The 17,070-nt window shown below is 40.4% G+C and overlaps 1 protein-coding gene across 1 annotated transcript; it reads right to left on the bottom strand.

Annotated features, from left to right (window-relative positions):
* Positions 1-912: 912 nt before the first annotated feature.
* Positions 913-12,052, bottom strand: LOC119010229. Its single transcript, XM_037082203.1, has 14 exons — positions 11,975-12,052; positions 10,472-10,516; positions 9,123-9,232; positions 8,847-9,016; positions 8,519-8,679; positions 7,719-7,929; positions 7,441-7,614; positions 6,819-6,904; positions 6,405-6,527; positions 3,680-3,748; positions 3,314-3,581; positions 3,027-3,206; positions 2,820-2,911; positions 913-1,137 (listed from the first exon to the last, which is right to left on the bottom strand). The coding sequence occupies exons 1-14, from the start codon at positions 12,050-12,052 to the stop codon at positions 913-915; spliced, it is 1,992 nt and encodes a 663-aa protein (XP_036938098.1).
* Between the last annotated feature and the right edge of the window lie 5,018 nt (positions 12,053-17,070).

The following is a 17,070-nucleotide window of genomic DNA, read 5'->3' as shown; positions in this document are numbered from 1 at the left end:
GAGCAATTTATCACTTTCAGTTCATTGTGTTGATTTTCTGGCAGCATCTTTACTGTCACTCTTACAAACACATACATGGACAAAACAGACAGAATGTTTTTGTTTATTTCTGCATTAGAAAGAGTCTCATACATCTCTTCACAACTTCTTTAGAAGGACACATTTAATGTATTTTAGAATATTATGTGTTTCAAGGTAATGCATATACAGGGAATGCCCAATGTCAAACAATTGGATAATAAGCTCCTTCAGGGATAATCACACTGAAATGTGCTTTTACAAGCTCCCAAGTCTCCAATGAAATAAAATGTTATAAACTGTAGGGGGGTATAGGGGCTTGGGTTTCAGGTAGTTCAGTTTAGATAATGTGAACAAACAAAAGAAAATCCACAGTTGACAAACTTGATGCAAGAAGCCTAGTTTATTGGTGGCTACAATGAAATGGGGAAACAAAGAAATCTCAGTAGGGGCCTAAACAGTCCAGAGTTTCTCTTAATCCCTCTCAAAAGAGCAGTGTTACACCCTGAGTGTATACAGTGTATAGTGTTAGCTATGGCCGCCAACATTTTAATTTAAGCGTGGTGTGAGGTATATTGCCACATAGAGCGGCTGATGGTATGCTGTTCATTGCTTGTATGTTGTCAGTATTATTTAGGTTGGATAATAATAGTTACCCATATTACATGTTAAAGATACACTTATGTAGAATAACATGCATATTTCAACACCAAAACACCTGCATACCTGTGTTTTTCAATGTCTGTAGAGGTGGATTTCTTGTACATAAGGACTGTGATTAACAATATACCGCCTCAAGTCATATTAGTGCAATGGGATAGTACAACATGTGATTAATGTGACCCAGTGACCGTTTACAACTTCTGTTAACTATCACTTAATTTTGTACTGTGATTATTCTGCACTCCACCTGTAAAACATGTAGACTAAAAACAGAGCTAAAGCGATGATATAGAAGATGAAGAACTCTTTGTTGAGTTTTTTACACACTTCCTTCCAGTAGCCAGAAGGCCTTGCTTCTTCCGTCCTGCTGTTCAGAAGCATTTTCACCAACTCCCTCAGCTCATATGACAGCTTTTCAAAGTCACAGGACTCCTCCATCAGCTGGCTGCTGCTTTCCTGAAAAAGTAGTTTAATAAGCTTTGGTTAACGTATGTGATTTTTGTAAGTCAAGCTGCTACATTTACAATACCCATTTTTGTTTCAGTTGTAATACTCAGTTGTATGCTTGTTTCAACCCCAGACTGAATATGAATGTTTTGATAAATGTCTGTGCTGTTTGCCGTGTGCTTTGTGTTTTGTGTTGTTTGCTGTGTGGTTTGTGCTGTGTGCTTTGTGTTTTGCGTTGTTTGCTGTGTGCTTTGTGCTGTGTGCTTTGTGTTTTGCGCTGTTTGCTCTGTGCTTCGTGCTGTTTGTTGTGTGCCTTGTGCTGTTTCCTGTGTGCTTTGTGCTGTTTGCTGTGTGCTGTTTGTTGTGTGCTTTGTGCTTTGTGTTTTGTGTTGGTTGCTGTGTGCTTTGTGCTTTGTGTTGGTTGCTGTGTGCTTTGTGCTGTGTGCTTTGTGCTGTTTGCTGGTGCTGATTGATGTGTGCTGCATACTTTGAGCTGTGTGTTGTTTGCTGTGTGCTGTTTGCTGTGTGCCTTGTGCTGTGTGCTATTTGCTATGTGCTTTGTGTTGTTTGCTGTCTGTCTTGTGCAGTTTGCTGCATGCTGTGTGCTGTTTGCTTTGTGCTGTGTGCTAAGCACCTTCCGTGTTGTGTTTTGTGTTGTTTGTTGTGTGCTTTGTGCTGTTCGCTCCATGCTTTGTGCTTTGAACTGTAAAAATCACACCCTAAGGGAGAACTGGACTGAGAGTAGACAGGAGGGAACATGTTTGAACACAGCACAAAGTATGAGTACATGATTTGACTACTGTGTTAGTCCGACTTAATCCAGACTTTGAAGTCCATGCAAACGTGTTGGTTGAATTTCTCAAAATCGGACAAACACATCCAGCTAATGCATAATCGATTTACTCTTTCATGTATATGCCTCAGTCATTCTTGGTCAGTCGGCATTCTGCACATGCACCACAGTCCCCACTACATTTTGGTGGCAAATATCATATTTTTTAACTCTGCTACGTTTATTTGATAATTTTAGTTAGAGGTTACTTTGCAGATTGTATGCTGCATCAGAGCCAAATTAGCACATTTTAATTTACACTAAAAACAACAGCCATAAAACCCCACCAATTCTGATCATTAGGACAATGCTGAATATCAGATCTGATGAGATCCAGGACACCGATAGTATAAAGTATCTACTTACATGTAAATATAGGTATAATTTACTGTTACTTGTACTTTAAATGTAATACAATATCATAAATTGCTTTTTTTTGCCAGAAAAATTCTTTTGATACTTCATTACATTGAATATCAGATACTTTAGGACTCAGTACAACTCATATGGGTAACTTAAAGTTTTACAAATGTAACATTTTTGCATGATATCTCTACTTTTGTGACTTCTGGTAAGTTCTTCTTGATGTCTGTCACTGAGTCTTTTTTTATGGGGGTGTGCTGAGGACATTGTGGAGTCTCACCACCTGAGGAAAGAAGACACTCTGGTGGTAGCCTGGTGGCACAACACTTAAACAAAATAAAGTAATCTTTGATTCACTGTTTTTCAATGATAACACAATGTCAACACTTTTTACATGGACTATGTCTGCAGGAAGAAGCAGTCCTGATAAAAAAACAACTTTTTTTCTAGTTACGTGAAAAAATAACCTTCTAGATTAAAAAAAGTTAAACTTAACCCTGACCTCTTTGACCACCAGCAGCACTTCAGATGGTGTTTGACCTGGAGAAACATCACAGAGAGGCACAGTGAATACAATTATCAACTTTGAAAAAGATGTACACACAACATGGTTAGTGCAATATTCAAAATAACTCATGAACATCTGGAGTAATTTAAATGCTGCTTCACAAATTCATCAGATGTGTGACTTTCCTATGGTCATGAATCTCACCTGTGTAATATTTTTTTATGCTGACATTGCCCTCTTTATACTCACAGTCCTCAATCATGCTTTGTTCTTTTTCTGCCACTTCTTTCGTGTCTTTGTGCAACAGAAACATCACCAAAACCGTCTCCAGGAGGCTGAGCATCATCATACCAAAAATCCCGATACAGTAGGATGCTAAAGGGGGAAGGCATCATCATTAATGTGGACAAATAACTACACAGTGTGTCAGAAAATCCCAAATAAAGTCCGGTCATATAAGACTCAAGAATGAGTTTCTTTACCTATGAGTGGAATCCTGTTTGAAGAAGAAGGCAGTATATCGTTCAGAATAAGCTGCATCACAGTGACGGCGAGCAGCACAGTGACCTTGAAGCTGAGCTTCTCGCCACTGCTGTCTGAGATCATGAAGGAGGCCAAGTCCAGACCCACGAAGAACAGGATGGGCAGCATGAAGTTGATGATGTAGAGGCCAGCTCTCCTCTTGATGGAGATCTGTGAAATGATATTCAAGGGTTGGGTGGTTGACCTATACTCTACATCTGGCAAAGGCTGAACTAAAGCAACAGGTTTTACGAGTATAAAGCAGGGTGGGAGCAGGCGGGATCCAGCTAGTCTCTCCTAATTTGTCCACATCTACTGTGGTGCACCTGAGTCATGAAGGGGATCACCATTCTGGGGTAGAAGTTGGGAATGAACGTAGGGTACTGCTGTTGGTGCTAGAGAAGTTAAGACATGATTAAGAAATGTACGCATTTCGTTCCTTCAAATTCAAATTAGAGATCACTCTCTCTCATGATCTTGCCTTCTGTGTGATGTGCAAGAGGCATGAAAGCTGCCTCATGCTTCACACAGACACAGAAACCCTGCTCTGATGACGTACGCTCAAATATGCAACAGTCTTTCGCATGTAAGGGCAAAAAGACAAGCAATTTTTCCAAACATCTAGCAAGAAATGGACAGAATGCTCATCATTCAGCTCTTGTTTCCCCTTCCACCTCAGGTATGTTATGTAGGCTGGAGCCCACACAGAGTAAAGTGTACAAACATGAGTAAATGATTAAAAGTAACCATTAGCCCACTGATGGTTTAGCAAAAACAAGGGTGTGTTCTTAAATCAGAAATGGCTGTTCTGGAGTTACAGTTTTCGAGCCTGCATGGCTGATTTCTAACCACATGTAGCTGTACTCCAGAGTGCACTTTGTAATGCGGTATGCGGAAAAGATTTAATGGCCGAGTTTTCTGCTGTGTGAGTGAATTTTCCAACCAACGGTAGCGGCTGGCCAGTCAAAAATGTCTTAGTCCATCTGCCACAACACATGAGAGGAACAGGAGGAACTCTGGACCAGTCAGGATGGAGAGCATTTTCATCAGGTCCCCATTCACTGCTGTCACTACAAAGAGTTTGGATGAACAGAAACCTCAGTCTTCACAACTTCATGGATGCCAAACTGATGACAACAGGGAGGCAGAGCCTTCAGGCAGCAGCTCAACAATGCAGACGATCCAGAAACTGCTGGAGACGACTGTGGAGGATCTGAACCTGCAAGGAACCTCGATCCAGATCATCACACAGGAGAGAAACCATTTGATTGTGATGATTGTGGGACAAGATTTAGCCTTCAGAGTAATTTCGAGAGACACATGTGAGTCCACTCAGACTTTGTTGTGATAGGCGGGAAAAGATTTTATTGGACAGCACATGTTAAGATACACAGTAGAGTCCACACTGGTGAAAAAACATTTTGTTGTGAAATTTGTTTTTGAGATTTTAAATTTGACATGAAATCTCACATTTTGCTATCATGGATGTAACAGATAGTTCTAATATACATCACAAAAGTTATACATGGAGTGCCCATGCATCTTGACACCTGGACACAGAGGGTTTTATTTGATATTGTTGTTCATTCAGAGATTACAAAAAATCTCATATCTCCTCAGAGCCAGTATAGAAATCACATGTTACTACTTTTATGTGAATATGAACACATAAAGTCAAAAAATACAAATGTGAACAGCACAGAAATGCATAATGATATTGTTTAATACAGATACAAAAAGTGTAACAATACTTAGAACAGATTTGTTTCAGGGTAGCTGAAGGGACATTGAAACAATTTTTACATACCAAAGTCAATTTTCCTGTCATATTATACATTACTCCAGTGCATCACCTGGTATCTAAGCCTGACTTGTAGACTACAACCTTGTAACCTATTTCACAAACTAGGAGACTTGATTTATACTGTACGAGGTGAAAAAAGATAGCTTTTGCTGAGAGGTCACAGAGGTCATATTATGCTTTTTAGGTTTTTCCCTTTCCTTTAATGTGTTATGTAGCATTTACATGTATGTTAAAGGTCTAGAGAGTGAAAAAGCCCAAAGTCCACACCAAAGGAAGTCACTCTCTCCAAAAGAAAACACTTTTGCACTGCCTGGAATGCCCAGTTTAGAGTTGAGCCTTTACTTCTATAACTTATGTGCATCACTTTGTAACAACATCCTCCAGTCAGTCAGCAGACATACAGTTGCAACAGCTGTAGTGGCGTTATTTTAGATCACACTACCTCGCTCGGCATGCCCTGCTCTTCTCTGCCTCTGATTGGCTACATCTGCCCGTTAACTAATGTGCTTGTGCAGCTCTTACAAAGATTAAACAGGCAAGATGTGTCACTCAGCAGCTAAAACGGAGCATTCAAGACACAGTGGGAAAAGGGATTCTGCAGCAAAGCACCACATGAGAAAAATAAAATAAAATATTTTTTTCTATTCTACTAGGACCCCCAAATAAAAGTATGATCCTGAACTAAGCATGTTATGAACTTATTAACTTTAAGTTTTAGATATGTTAACATGCTTTTTGGTGGATTAAGAAAGATTGTCCATATTAAACAGTAAATATATATTTAAGTAGGTCAACATGAAATTTTGTTCACACCTGCAAGCTTCATTTTTTTATTTAATATGTGTATTGGTGGATTCCTTGTACAAAATGATTATGATCACTACATATCCATCAGTCTACAACTTCTGCGCAACATGCAAATTATGAGGGATGTGTACTTAGACTGCTTTGAGTGAGCGAAACATGTTTGGTTAGTGACGTAAGTTCAGACACCAAAGTTCGGGGCAGAGACTTTATAATCACAGCAAAAAACAGCTTCACCTTGAGCTGCAGGGTGACACATTGTTACTCATCTGAAGACATTTTGTTTTGATATTCCCCTGTGGGTTCAGAGTAAAACCAACAGCTTCTTGACGTGTCATTTTCTAGAACTATTCTTCATTCCAACAGACAGCCATATAGACTAAAAACACACTGGCAGCTATGATATAGAAAATGAAGAAAACTGTGTTGATTCTTTTACACACTCTCTTCCAGTAGCCAGCAGGCTTTGCTTCTTCCTTCTTGCTGCTGAGGAGCAGAAACGGTGGTTTCACCAACTCCCCCAACTTGGAGTCATTGGACTCCTCCATCAGCTGGCTGCTGCTTCCCTGAAAAAGTGATTTAATAACCGTGGTAAAAGAAACAAAAAAAACCAAAAACATGATAATACTGCTATTATCAATTGCTATCAAGGTTGACATTCACATTTTTGTGTCAGTTGTTATTTTTGTGCTTTAAACTGCACAAGTCATACTCATTAACTTTCCATGTAATTCAGCTTTTCTTCAATGTCTTTTAAAAAAAGGACAGTATATCATGAGCATGTGCCACAAAGCTTTGAATTAGTTAGTGAAGCAATACATTTTGTAAAATATTAAAAAGTAAAACTTTATCCTGACCTCTTGGGGCAATGGCAGCACTTCGGGTGGTGTTTTACCAGCAGACACATCACAGACACAGGCAGAGTGAATCCATGTATTAATGCCTGAAATGATTAATAAGACACAAAACGTGGTAAGTGTATATTCAAAATAACACAGTTACCTCATTTGTACTGATTTTCTACATATCGCTGTTTCAGAGAAACCATAAAGTAACACAAAGGTGCACAACGTGAGAACTGACCGCCTGTGGAAATCATACAGACAATTAGGGGACAGTATATCAATAGGGTAACTGATAGCTGGAGGTAAATGGAGCTGCCCTTAGCTAGTCAGCTGAGTTAGCTGTGCAGTTAGTGGTTCTTAGCTGACTCTGCCCAGACTGGGAGCTCAGAGTTCAGGAGGACTGTTGGTGTTTACGATGCTAGCACAGGAGCTTTAGACCGCTGGAAGGAGGTTTTCAGACTCAGGGCAGTGGAGGACAACACTGATGAGGAGCGGCTTTGGACAAACATGTAATGTTAAAACTTCTTATTTTCCTTCACATTTTGTTGATACTTTTAGTTTATTTTTGAATGTTTTAAACTAGTTCTGAGATCATGAATATCATTCAAACTTCCATATAAGTTGTAAATCTCACCCCTGAAACAGTCATCAAGGCTGATTTTGCCTCGTTTGTCTCCACAGTCCTCACTCAGGTTTTGGTCTGCATTTGGCTCGTTTTCTTTCGAGTCTTTCTCCAACAGATACATCACCACAATCGTCTCTGTGAGGCTGAGCATCATCAAACCAAAAATTCCAACAATGTAGGTCGCTAAAGGGGAGAACATCATCGTAAGTGTGGACAAATAACTACTCATTGATTTAACGTGTGCTGTTCCTGCTCATATGAAGTGCAGTGATTCTGAGCTACTTTACCGATGAGTGGGATCCTGTCTGAAGAATTAGGCAGGATTTCATTCAGAATAAGTTGCATCACAGTGACAGCAAGCAGCACAGTGACCTTGAAGCCCAGTTTCTCTCCGCTGCTGTCTGAGATCAGGAAGGAGGCCAAATCCAGACCCAAGAAGAACAGGATGGGCAGCATGAAGTTGACAACGTAGAGGACAGAGCGCCTCTTCATGTGAATCTGTGAAGGGTCAGGTGGTTGATTCAAATAAAAGCTGAACTGAAGCAACTACAGGTATGTGGTCACACACAAGTTGCAACAACAATCCCCTACGTATACTGGTGGCCAGAGCTCCTGCTAGAGGTGGTGAAACACCAACATGATAGTTTAGCACATAGCACTGGCTTAGCAACCAAACTCCTGGATAGGGACTGGATCCTTCTCTAGAAAAGATTTCTGGGGTTTAAAGAGTTGGACAGGTGTTGGGACACTCATGATCCTAATATGCGACTGAAAGCCATTGAGTTGAGCACTCTGACTGTCTGGCCATGCAGTCTGACAGTCTTTGCACTTGCTGTAACACTTATTGTTGATCAAAATAGAACACTTTGTGCTTAACTAGCGATATTTGGACCTGCAAGTTACTGCTGTCAAGTATTTTTTGTGGAGAGACAAAACAATGCTTCCCTCTGAAATGTAATGAAATGAAATATAAATAATCACTAACCAGATATATTTAAGGAAAGTACTTGCACCACCTCAAGACACAGAGGTGGCATGGAAAAACTTAACTTTCCAACTCTGTGTGTCTTTATCCATAAAAACTTACAGTGTAGACCAACATGCTCTGGTTGATTCCAAAATTGTCGACAGTTTTGTTGGTGAAGTCCATGTTGATGAGCAGCCACTCAGACTGGGAACGAATCATCGAAAGAGTCCAATTAGTGCTCCGTGAAGAGTTACCAATCTGAGAAAAATGAATTTCCTCATCTGAAGTGGGAGATAAAAAAAAGAATTAACTGAGGTTTCCTTGCAGGATAATTAAGATTTAATGTATATTTGTTCAGATAGAGTCTATGTCATTTGAGACACAGGAAAACATGAACAACTGATAGAAATTATATTAAACTTTCAAATGAAACATCTGAATGACTCACTGCTGTATATGGCAGATTTGAAGGTGAGGTTGCAGCTCTGATTGTCAAAGGGGAATTTGTAAACATTCATCTTGCAGGTGCTGATCACCATCATGTCATTCCTAAGACTGATTCGACCACTGCTCAAAACAATTACATGAGGACTCGCAGAGGTCTTGTCTTTCTCTGTCCTGAATGAGAACAAACACATGTGACTTTTAAACTGAATTTGATTAGTGTATCATTAAATATATTAAACACTATAACTTCATATAAAGTACACACATTGAGACTTACATCTCTTCAATGGTTAGGTCTGGTATCCACAATTGTTTAGAAGGGATTATAATTTTGTCAATATCACAGAAATCCGGAGGATACCAAGAAATGAACTCATCGAACCAAAGCTACAGAGGAAAACAGGGAGAAATTTTGATTTGGTTATGATTTGCATAACAGCGAACTGTATAGTAGTCCAGAGATACAGTGTTATCTTTTGCACTCATGGTGTACTAGCATTGTATGTTCCGATACATGTATGGAGCTACTGGGGAGCAAGATGTAAAACCTGGGTGCCTATTTTTATTATTACAGGGTGTACAAGGAATTTATTCTGAAGCTATTTATCACTGTGTACCTATTCCATTATACTGATGTTTCAGTGAAGATGGAGTGAGGACTTCTGCATCACTCAATAGCCCAAATCTTAAGATTTTATGTCATTTAATGTAAAACGTTAAGGATACTAGAGGGAACATCTGTGTATTAACTTTTTACGTTTACACAATAAATGTCCTGTGGACGCTGTATTGTCATGGATATCGTCAGCGTCCTAGTCTGTCTCACTGTCACTTGGGTCTATGGCCTCCCATGTATTCGATATGTGTTTCAGTGTAACCACATGCTGACAGGTTTGAAGTCATGTAAAAATGTTGTCCATAGTGCTTGTGTTCAACCTGCAGCTCCTGAAAGTGCAAGCGTACCTTGTTTCAGCCCTGTAAACAGCCTCCATTCATCACTGGAAGTGAATACAACTACAACACAACACCCCAAGGTGAAACACGACATGTGAATCATATTTCTCATGTATGTTTTACATACTCTCCTGACAGCAAACTGTTCTGTTAGTATGGTATATAAAGTAGTATATAAAATGTTCTCCTACCGTTCTCTTAGTTACAGAGTAAGTAAGTCCTTATTACATGATATAGGGTGAGTGGTCACAAACAAGCATCCATTAACAAAGCTTAATGGATGCTCAACCGAAGTTTAATTTACTTTGCTTGTTTGACATAAAATCATGTAATATTTAGGCCTTTGAGTGATGCAGAAGTCGTCACTCCATTGTCCCTGAAATGTCCAGACATTGGAATAAATTCCCAATAGTTAAAAATTCATTTCAGTGTAAATTCTCTGTAAATCCCAATTGCCTGTTACGTGTGTGTGTGTGTGTGTGTGTGTGTGTGTGTGTGTGTGTGTGTGTGTGTGTATATATGTATATGTATATATATATATATATATATATATATATATATATATATATATATATATATATATATATATATATATATATATATATATATATATATATATATATATATATATATATATATATATATAATGTTTTTTCCCCAGAGAGAACTCACCATGTCAACCCAAACATACGAAACAAATTTCTGGTCCTTCTCATTCTGCAAGTAAAGAAACACGTGTTGAAATCCACATTCAGTGTTTATACAAGTCACTACAAAATTTATTAGACAGTTTAGAACAGGCAGTAGGCTGAACAAACAGAAAATAAGTGTCTGGATGACTTCACCTCCCAGGACTGCCTGAGGCTTACTGGTGCCCAGATATTTGCTTTGTAGCGCCTTTCCATCTGTCCCAAATAGTGGCTGTCTCTTAATATGCTTGTTACAATAAAATAAAATAAAAATAAAATAAATACTGTGACTAGCAAGTAGACTTAGGCTGAACTGATCTTTTCAACCACATCAGTATTAAGCTGACAGAGAGAAAAGAACATTGAGGGTGAGTTTCAAATCACCTACTGTCCACATAATTCAGCTGCCCTGCAGTCTGCATTCAATTAGGACAAACCACTTTGGTGTGCCTTAGAACTTTGATCTTGTTGATCCTATATTTGTTGCAGCCCGAGCACAAAATTAGGGAGTGCGAAGAACACTGTACTTGAATGAGCTGTTATATGTCAGTGAGCTGTCAAATGTTTGTGCTCCCTCAGCTTTGTTTTATATTTGTATGACACACAGTGACACAGAGTGTGATGTATCTTCTACCCTTCTGAAAAAACAGCATGGACCAGTACCAAAACCAGCACCAAAACACAACATATGCTGGTCACCAGCATGTCCTAAATCACTACACCTTTGTTGCAGTGTAGTGATTCAGGACATCCTGGTATCTTTGACAAACTGCATTTCACATACATTGTATTGGGACATATAAAATATTTATATTGTGTGGTACTATGGGTACTAGAACGCAGGGCAAAACTATATTTTGTAGGGGAGGGGAGAATATTAGATACAGGTACGACACATTAGTGAAGGCAGGTAATCAAACAGGAGGAAAACACATGAAAAAAAAGGTAACTTTACTTGCGGGACAAGACTTGACAATAATCACACCTGGCATATATCTGCAAATTAAAACTTTGTGGCCTATAAGATTTGCATTATGAGGACAGGCTGGGGCTAGCTGATTAACATGATAACTTTAGCAGACATCACTGTAATGCCATACATAGATGCCTTTTCATATTGTGATTGATTTAAGCTGGGTCAGGTAGACTTTATTGTCTTTATCCCACGTATATGATTTCCAGTAGACAATATGTATCTTCAGTACCCATGTTTACACAGCAAGAAAAGAGGCAAACACCAAAAACTATTCACTTCTTTGTTGCTGATGTCCTGACTTTTCAGCAGATGCCATGTGATTTCGTAATATCCTGTAATAATTGTGGTCCTAGCTTGCATGAAGCCCTGAGTGAACCTCACCTTCAGCCTTCACCTTTGTGTAAATGAGCAATACAAATATCGGATGACATGAATGCAAATTTAAGGCAGCCGGTACTTGTCGGCACTGGGGAGAAGAAATAATAAGTAGTTTTTAAATATACAACTTACCAAATCTAGAATGGCATAGATGAGCACATCCAGGAGTACCTGAGTGGGTGCTGTGTGGTTTTTAACAGGCCGGGTCATGGTGTTCTGTACCTTACCTTTAGGGTTCAATTCCATAAAAAGTTCCCGATAGCTGCAGCTACCATTGGATGATTCTCCATCTGCAGAGAAAGCATTAAGGTGCGTTAACTGCGAGAGAGGTTTATTTTAAACAAAAAGTAAAATATGATGTTTGGGTGTGCTTATATCGCTGACCTCTCATTGAAAACATCATTGTTCATATGACTGATTAATTTATCATTCATCCATCATATGAATTTCATGCAAGAGCAAATGTTATAAAACTCATATGTATTACCTTTTCTAACTGGAAACATTTTCATAAATATATGTAACACTTACTGTAAACATAATGTAATTTAACAGGCGGCAAGATGCATTAAACTAAAATCCCTTTCAGTGGGAAATTAACCCACATGTATCCCTGCTGATTGCTTGTGCAAGGATCGTCCATTAGACCAGAGAGCATATCAAGTTATATTAAATTAGACACCATTAGAGATGACAAAAAACTCCAGAAGATGAGGGATGAAAGCAAAACACTTAGTTCAACCCTATCAGATGTTTTTGTTTATCTGAATCAACAGTGATTCTTTCTGAATTGAATGAAATGTCTCCTTTGCCTCTTTTGACTTATGACATTTCAAAATGGGGATCACATCAATCTAAAACTAGAACTGCAAGCAGTTATGAATCTGAGCCATGGTATTCGCTGTAATGGGAAGTGCAATGGAAGTGCAAAAGGCTGAAACTGTGCCTATTTGAATTTGTTGTACTAAATCATGCCCACTTTGACCAATCGTTATTTAACTATATGGCTGGCCTCAGGAGTGACCCCACATCAGTACTGTTTCATTACATTTCTATTATTGCAACCAAAAATGAGAGTGACAAGGAAAAATGCATTTATGTTGATTAGTGTGTGGTGACTTAACAAAGAATAAGTGGAGCAGAAGTGGGCAGGGCCTATGTTAGAAAACCTAGTTATATTTGGGAAATACATGAACATGATATTTATGAATGTGTTCTTTAAAATGTGGAAGTTAAAGTCCAAAACGCATTTACATCCATTATAGTGCCACCTATAGGCCAATTTGCACAGAGCCTCTGGATGACTTCAGGAACAATTGACTTAACTTTGATGTTGAAAGCATTTAGTTTGACCGAAAGATGAAACAATATGTGTTTTTTAGCTAGCAAAAAAGATTGTTTGGTCATGATAAGCAGATTTTTTGGAGTGCCAAAATCCTTTTGACAACTTTTCATCAGACACATCTGGAGACTCTATGTGCAAAGTTGCAGGCAGATGGCACATAAGTTGTAGGAGGAGTTCGAAAAAGTAGGTTTTGCATATGTGGCAATTTAGCAAACAAAATGTGCATCAGAAGTGGGCGTGTCTTATGTCAGAAAACCCAGCTCTATTCAGGGAACATATGGATAAAAGGTTTTACGAATGTGTTATTTAAAATGTGGAAGTTACAGGCAAAAATGCGATTGCATCAATTATAGAGCCACCTAGTGGAGTACATATGCAATTTTTGGTATGGAGGAACTGTGTTCTATTCTACATGGACCATATAAATTTCAAAGCTCTCAGCATTAATAGTTTGGCTGAAATTAATGTTTGTTGTTTATCTTGTAATAAGCCATGCCCACATTAACCAGTCATGACCACCTTCAAGATGTGGCCTCAGGATTGGCCCTACATCATACCGACCAAATTTCGTAAAAAATCAGTGTAGCCGTTCAAGAGATATAAACTTCCCATACTTTCAGCGCCCCCTAGTGGCCAAAATTCGCCAAATTTGCCTCATCCCTTCCCAGTGTCATGGCAACCAAGGATTGGTTGGATCTCATATTTGGTGTTAATAGCATTTAGTTTGACCGAGACATCAAATAGTTTACATTTCTATAGCTAGCTACAGAAATTTGTTCGTTAATAATTTGTGCTTTTTTTGACCAAAATTCTTTGATAACTTTAGATCAGGTCCAGCTGAAGAGCATACATGCCAAGTTTCACCCAGATCGGACAAAATCCCAAGGAGGAGTTCGAAAAAGTAGGTTTTCCAGTTTTTTGCGGTTTTGCAAACAAACTCTCTAGGTGGAAGTGGGCGTGGCCAATGGCAAAGTGATTCAGCTCGGTGTGGGAGTTATAGGCAAAAAACACGTTGGCCTAGGTTATAGCTCCTTAAGTGCACATTTTAATACATTTTCAGGCATTTTAAGACATTATAACACAGGGTGCTATTTTGACAATGGTAGATTATTTTGACAATGGTACATTGCCTTAATGAGGAAACAATTGGCCTCCAGCTGTGAAACATTAAATACCTTTTGGTCCGACTGTAAATCTAATGCAAAGATGCAAGGGCAATAATGAGTAAATGAATTAAAAGTGATGAAAGTATCACTTTAAGCCTCAGATTTAAGCATTTTTACTCTTACGAGTTATTCTTCGCTGTTTTCAGAGAATTAAGTAAAATTTTAATTGACAAAAAATACTGTTTCATTTTACCTTTTTATTTTGTCATTTTCATTCTCTAAAGGAACCAGAACACAGGAATTACAGTCCTTGAATTGCAAATATTTGCAGGTCAGTCCCCCAAAACCTTCGTATTTTCAAGTCAGGTTTGGCAAGTATGGCCTTAGCCTATAAAAAAACTGAAACCTACCTCACCTTCAGCAGCACAGTAACACCTAGCATAAGGTCAAAAACACCTCAGGTGTGGCTCAACAACAAAAAGGTAAGTATTTTACAAGGCTATCAAGAGATTCAGTTTTTGCATGAAGCAACGAAAACTGTATTCATATTAGTCTTAATTATCCAGAGCTCTCTCTTTTCTTTGGTAAAACTTGAATCCACTGAAAGCTGTTCACAGCAAGGTTAGTGGATTATCCAGAGCATCAGAGACACCGTGAGGATAAGAGAAACCTTACCTGTGATTAGGAGCAGAAAGAGGAAGCCAGCAAACATCATGACTGCAGGATCAGTGAGAACCCAAAGTCTGTCAGAGTACAGCTCTTGTGCATCTCAGTCAACTCAGTGCTGTCTGTAAATATCAGTTCAAACTGGAAGAGGGCTGGACAAACAGAATGACCAACCCCCTTTGTGTTAATCTGTCCTTGATCTTAGTAGTCTAAGGCAGTGGTTCTCTATAATTGAACCACAGAAGATTTAATGGAGTTTGTGGAAAGATTAGAGAGTCAGGATGTGAACAGGAAGTATGACTACTCCTGCTCTGGTTCCAGTGGACCAGCTGCTGTCAGTAAACAGAGCGCATGTGAGAAGAATCCTGCTGAAAGTGAATATTAATAAGGCTGCTGGTCCAGATAATATATCTTGTCCATTTTGCTCAAAAATATTCAATACCTTGATTTCAATACCAGTTCCTAAACAACACTTTTACAAACCACCTGGAAGCCAGACAACGGGGGGGGGGGATTGAACGTGCCAACGAGCTGAATCTGTTCTTCAATAGATTTGACGAGAGGGCTCCGAACTACCCCTCCCCCAGCTTCTCCACATCCACCCACCTCCAAACCCCTGGCCCTGCTACCCTACCTGTCCTCTCTACCCCACCATCATCTCCCCCCACCCCCACCAACACACATGGCACACTGACGTTCACAGCAGAGCTGGTGAGGAAGGAGCTGTGCAGACTCCGCCCAGGCAAGGCAGCAGGTCCCGACGGTGTCAGCCCGAGGGTCCTCAAAGCGTGTGCATCCCAGCTGAGTGGAGTCCTGCAGCACATCTTCAACCTGAGCCTGACTCTGCAGAGGGTCCCTGTGCTGTGGAAGACATCTTGCCTGGTTCCGGTACCGAAGAAGACGCGTCCCAGCACCCCCAACGACTACAGACCGGTGGCACTGACGTCCCACCTGATGAAGTCTTTGGAGAGGCTGATCCTCTCACTTCTTCGGCCCCTGGTCAGCTCGTCACTGGACCCTCTTCAATTCGCCTACCAGCAGAAACTAGGAGTGGAGGACGCCATCATCTTCCTGCTCCACCGCGCCAGCACCCATCTGGACAGATCAGGAAGCACTGTGAGAATCATGTTTTTGACTTCTCCAGTGCGTTCAACACCATCCGGCCTGCCCTGCTCGGGAGCAAACTGACGGCGATGCGGATGGACCCTCACCTGGTTTCTTGGATCACGGACTATTTGACAGGTCGACCACAGTATGTAAGACTGCAGGACGGTGTGTCTGACACTGTGGTCAGCAGCACCGGGGCACCACAGGGAACTGTTCTCTCACCATTTCTGTTCACCCTGTACACCTCAGACTTTCAGTTCCGCTCTGAGACCTGCCACCTGCCGAAGTTCTCGGACGACTCTGCAATTGTTGGCTGTATCAGTGAGGAGAAGGAGGAGTACAGGGGCGTTGTGGACTCCTTCGTCGATTGGTGTGAGAATAACCATCTGCATCTTAACACCACTAAGACAAAGGAGCTGGTGGTGGACTTCCGCAGGAGGAAAGCCGCACACACACCTGTCTCCATCAACGGTGTGACTGTTGAGGTGGTCCAGGATTACAAATACCTTGGAGTCCACCTGGATAACAAACTGGACTAGGCCAAGAACACAGAGGCTGTGTACAAGAGGGGCCAGAGCTGACTCTATTTCCTGAGGAGACTCAGGTCCTTCAATGTCTGCATCATGCTGAGGATGTTCTACCAGTCGGTGGTAGCCAGTGCCATCTTTTTTGGGGTTGTGTGCTGGGGCAGCAGGCTGAGGGCAGCAGACGCCAACAAGATCAGTAGGATCATCAGGAAGGCTGGCTCCGTCCTGGGGGTCCAACTGGACTCTTTGGTGGTGGTGTCTGAAAGGAGGATGCTGTGCAAACTGCATAGTATCCTGGACAACAACATTCACCCTCTCAATCAGGTGCTAAACTAACACACCAGCACCTTCAGCAGCAGACTCATCCCACCCCGATGTAACACGGAGCGCCTGAGGAAGTCTTTTCTCCCTCAGGCCATCAGACTGTTTAATGCATCCACCTCTGGTCGCGGGAGGGACAGTGGAGACACTGTCACC

This window comes from Acanthopagrus latus, chromosome 20 (assembly GCF_904848185.1).
Source record: "Acanthopagrus latus isolate v.2019 chromosome 20, fAcaLat1.1, whole genome shotgun sequence".
Classification (NCBI taxonomy): domain Eukaryota; kingdom Metazoa; phylum Chordata; class Actinopteri; order Spariformes; family Sparidae; genus Acanthopagrus; species Acanthopagrus latus.
This window is presented reverse-complemented; position numbering and strand designations above follow the sequence as displayed.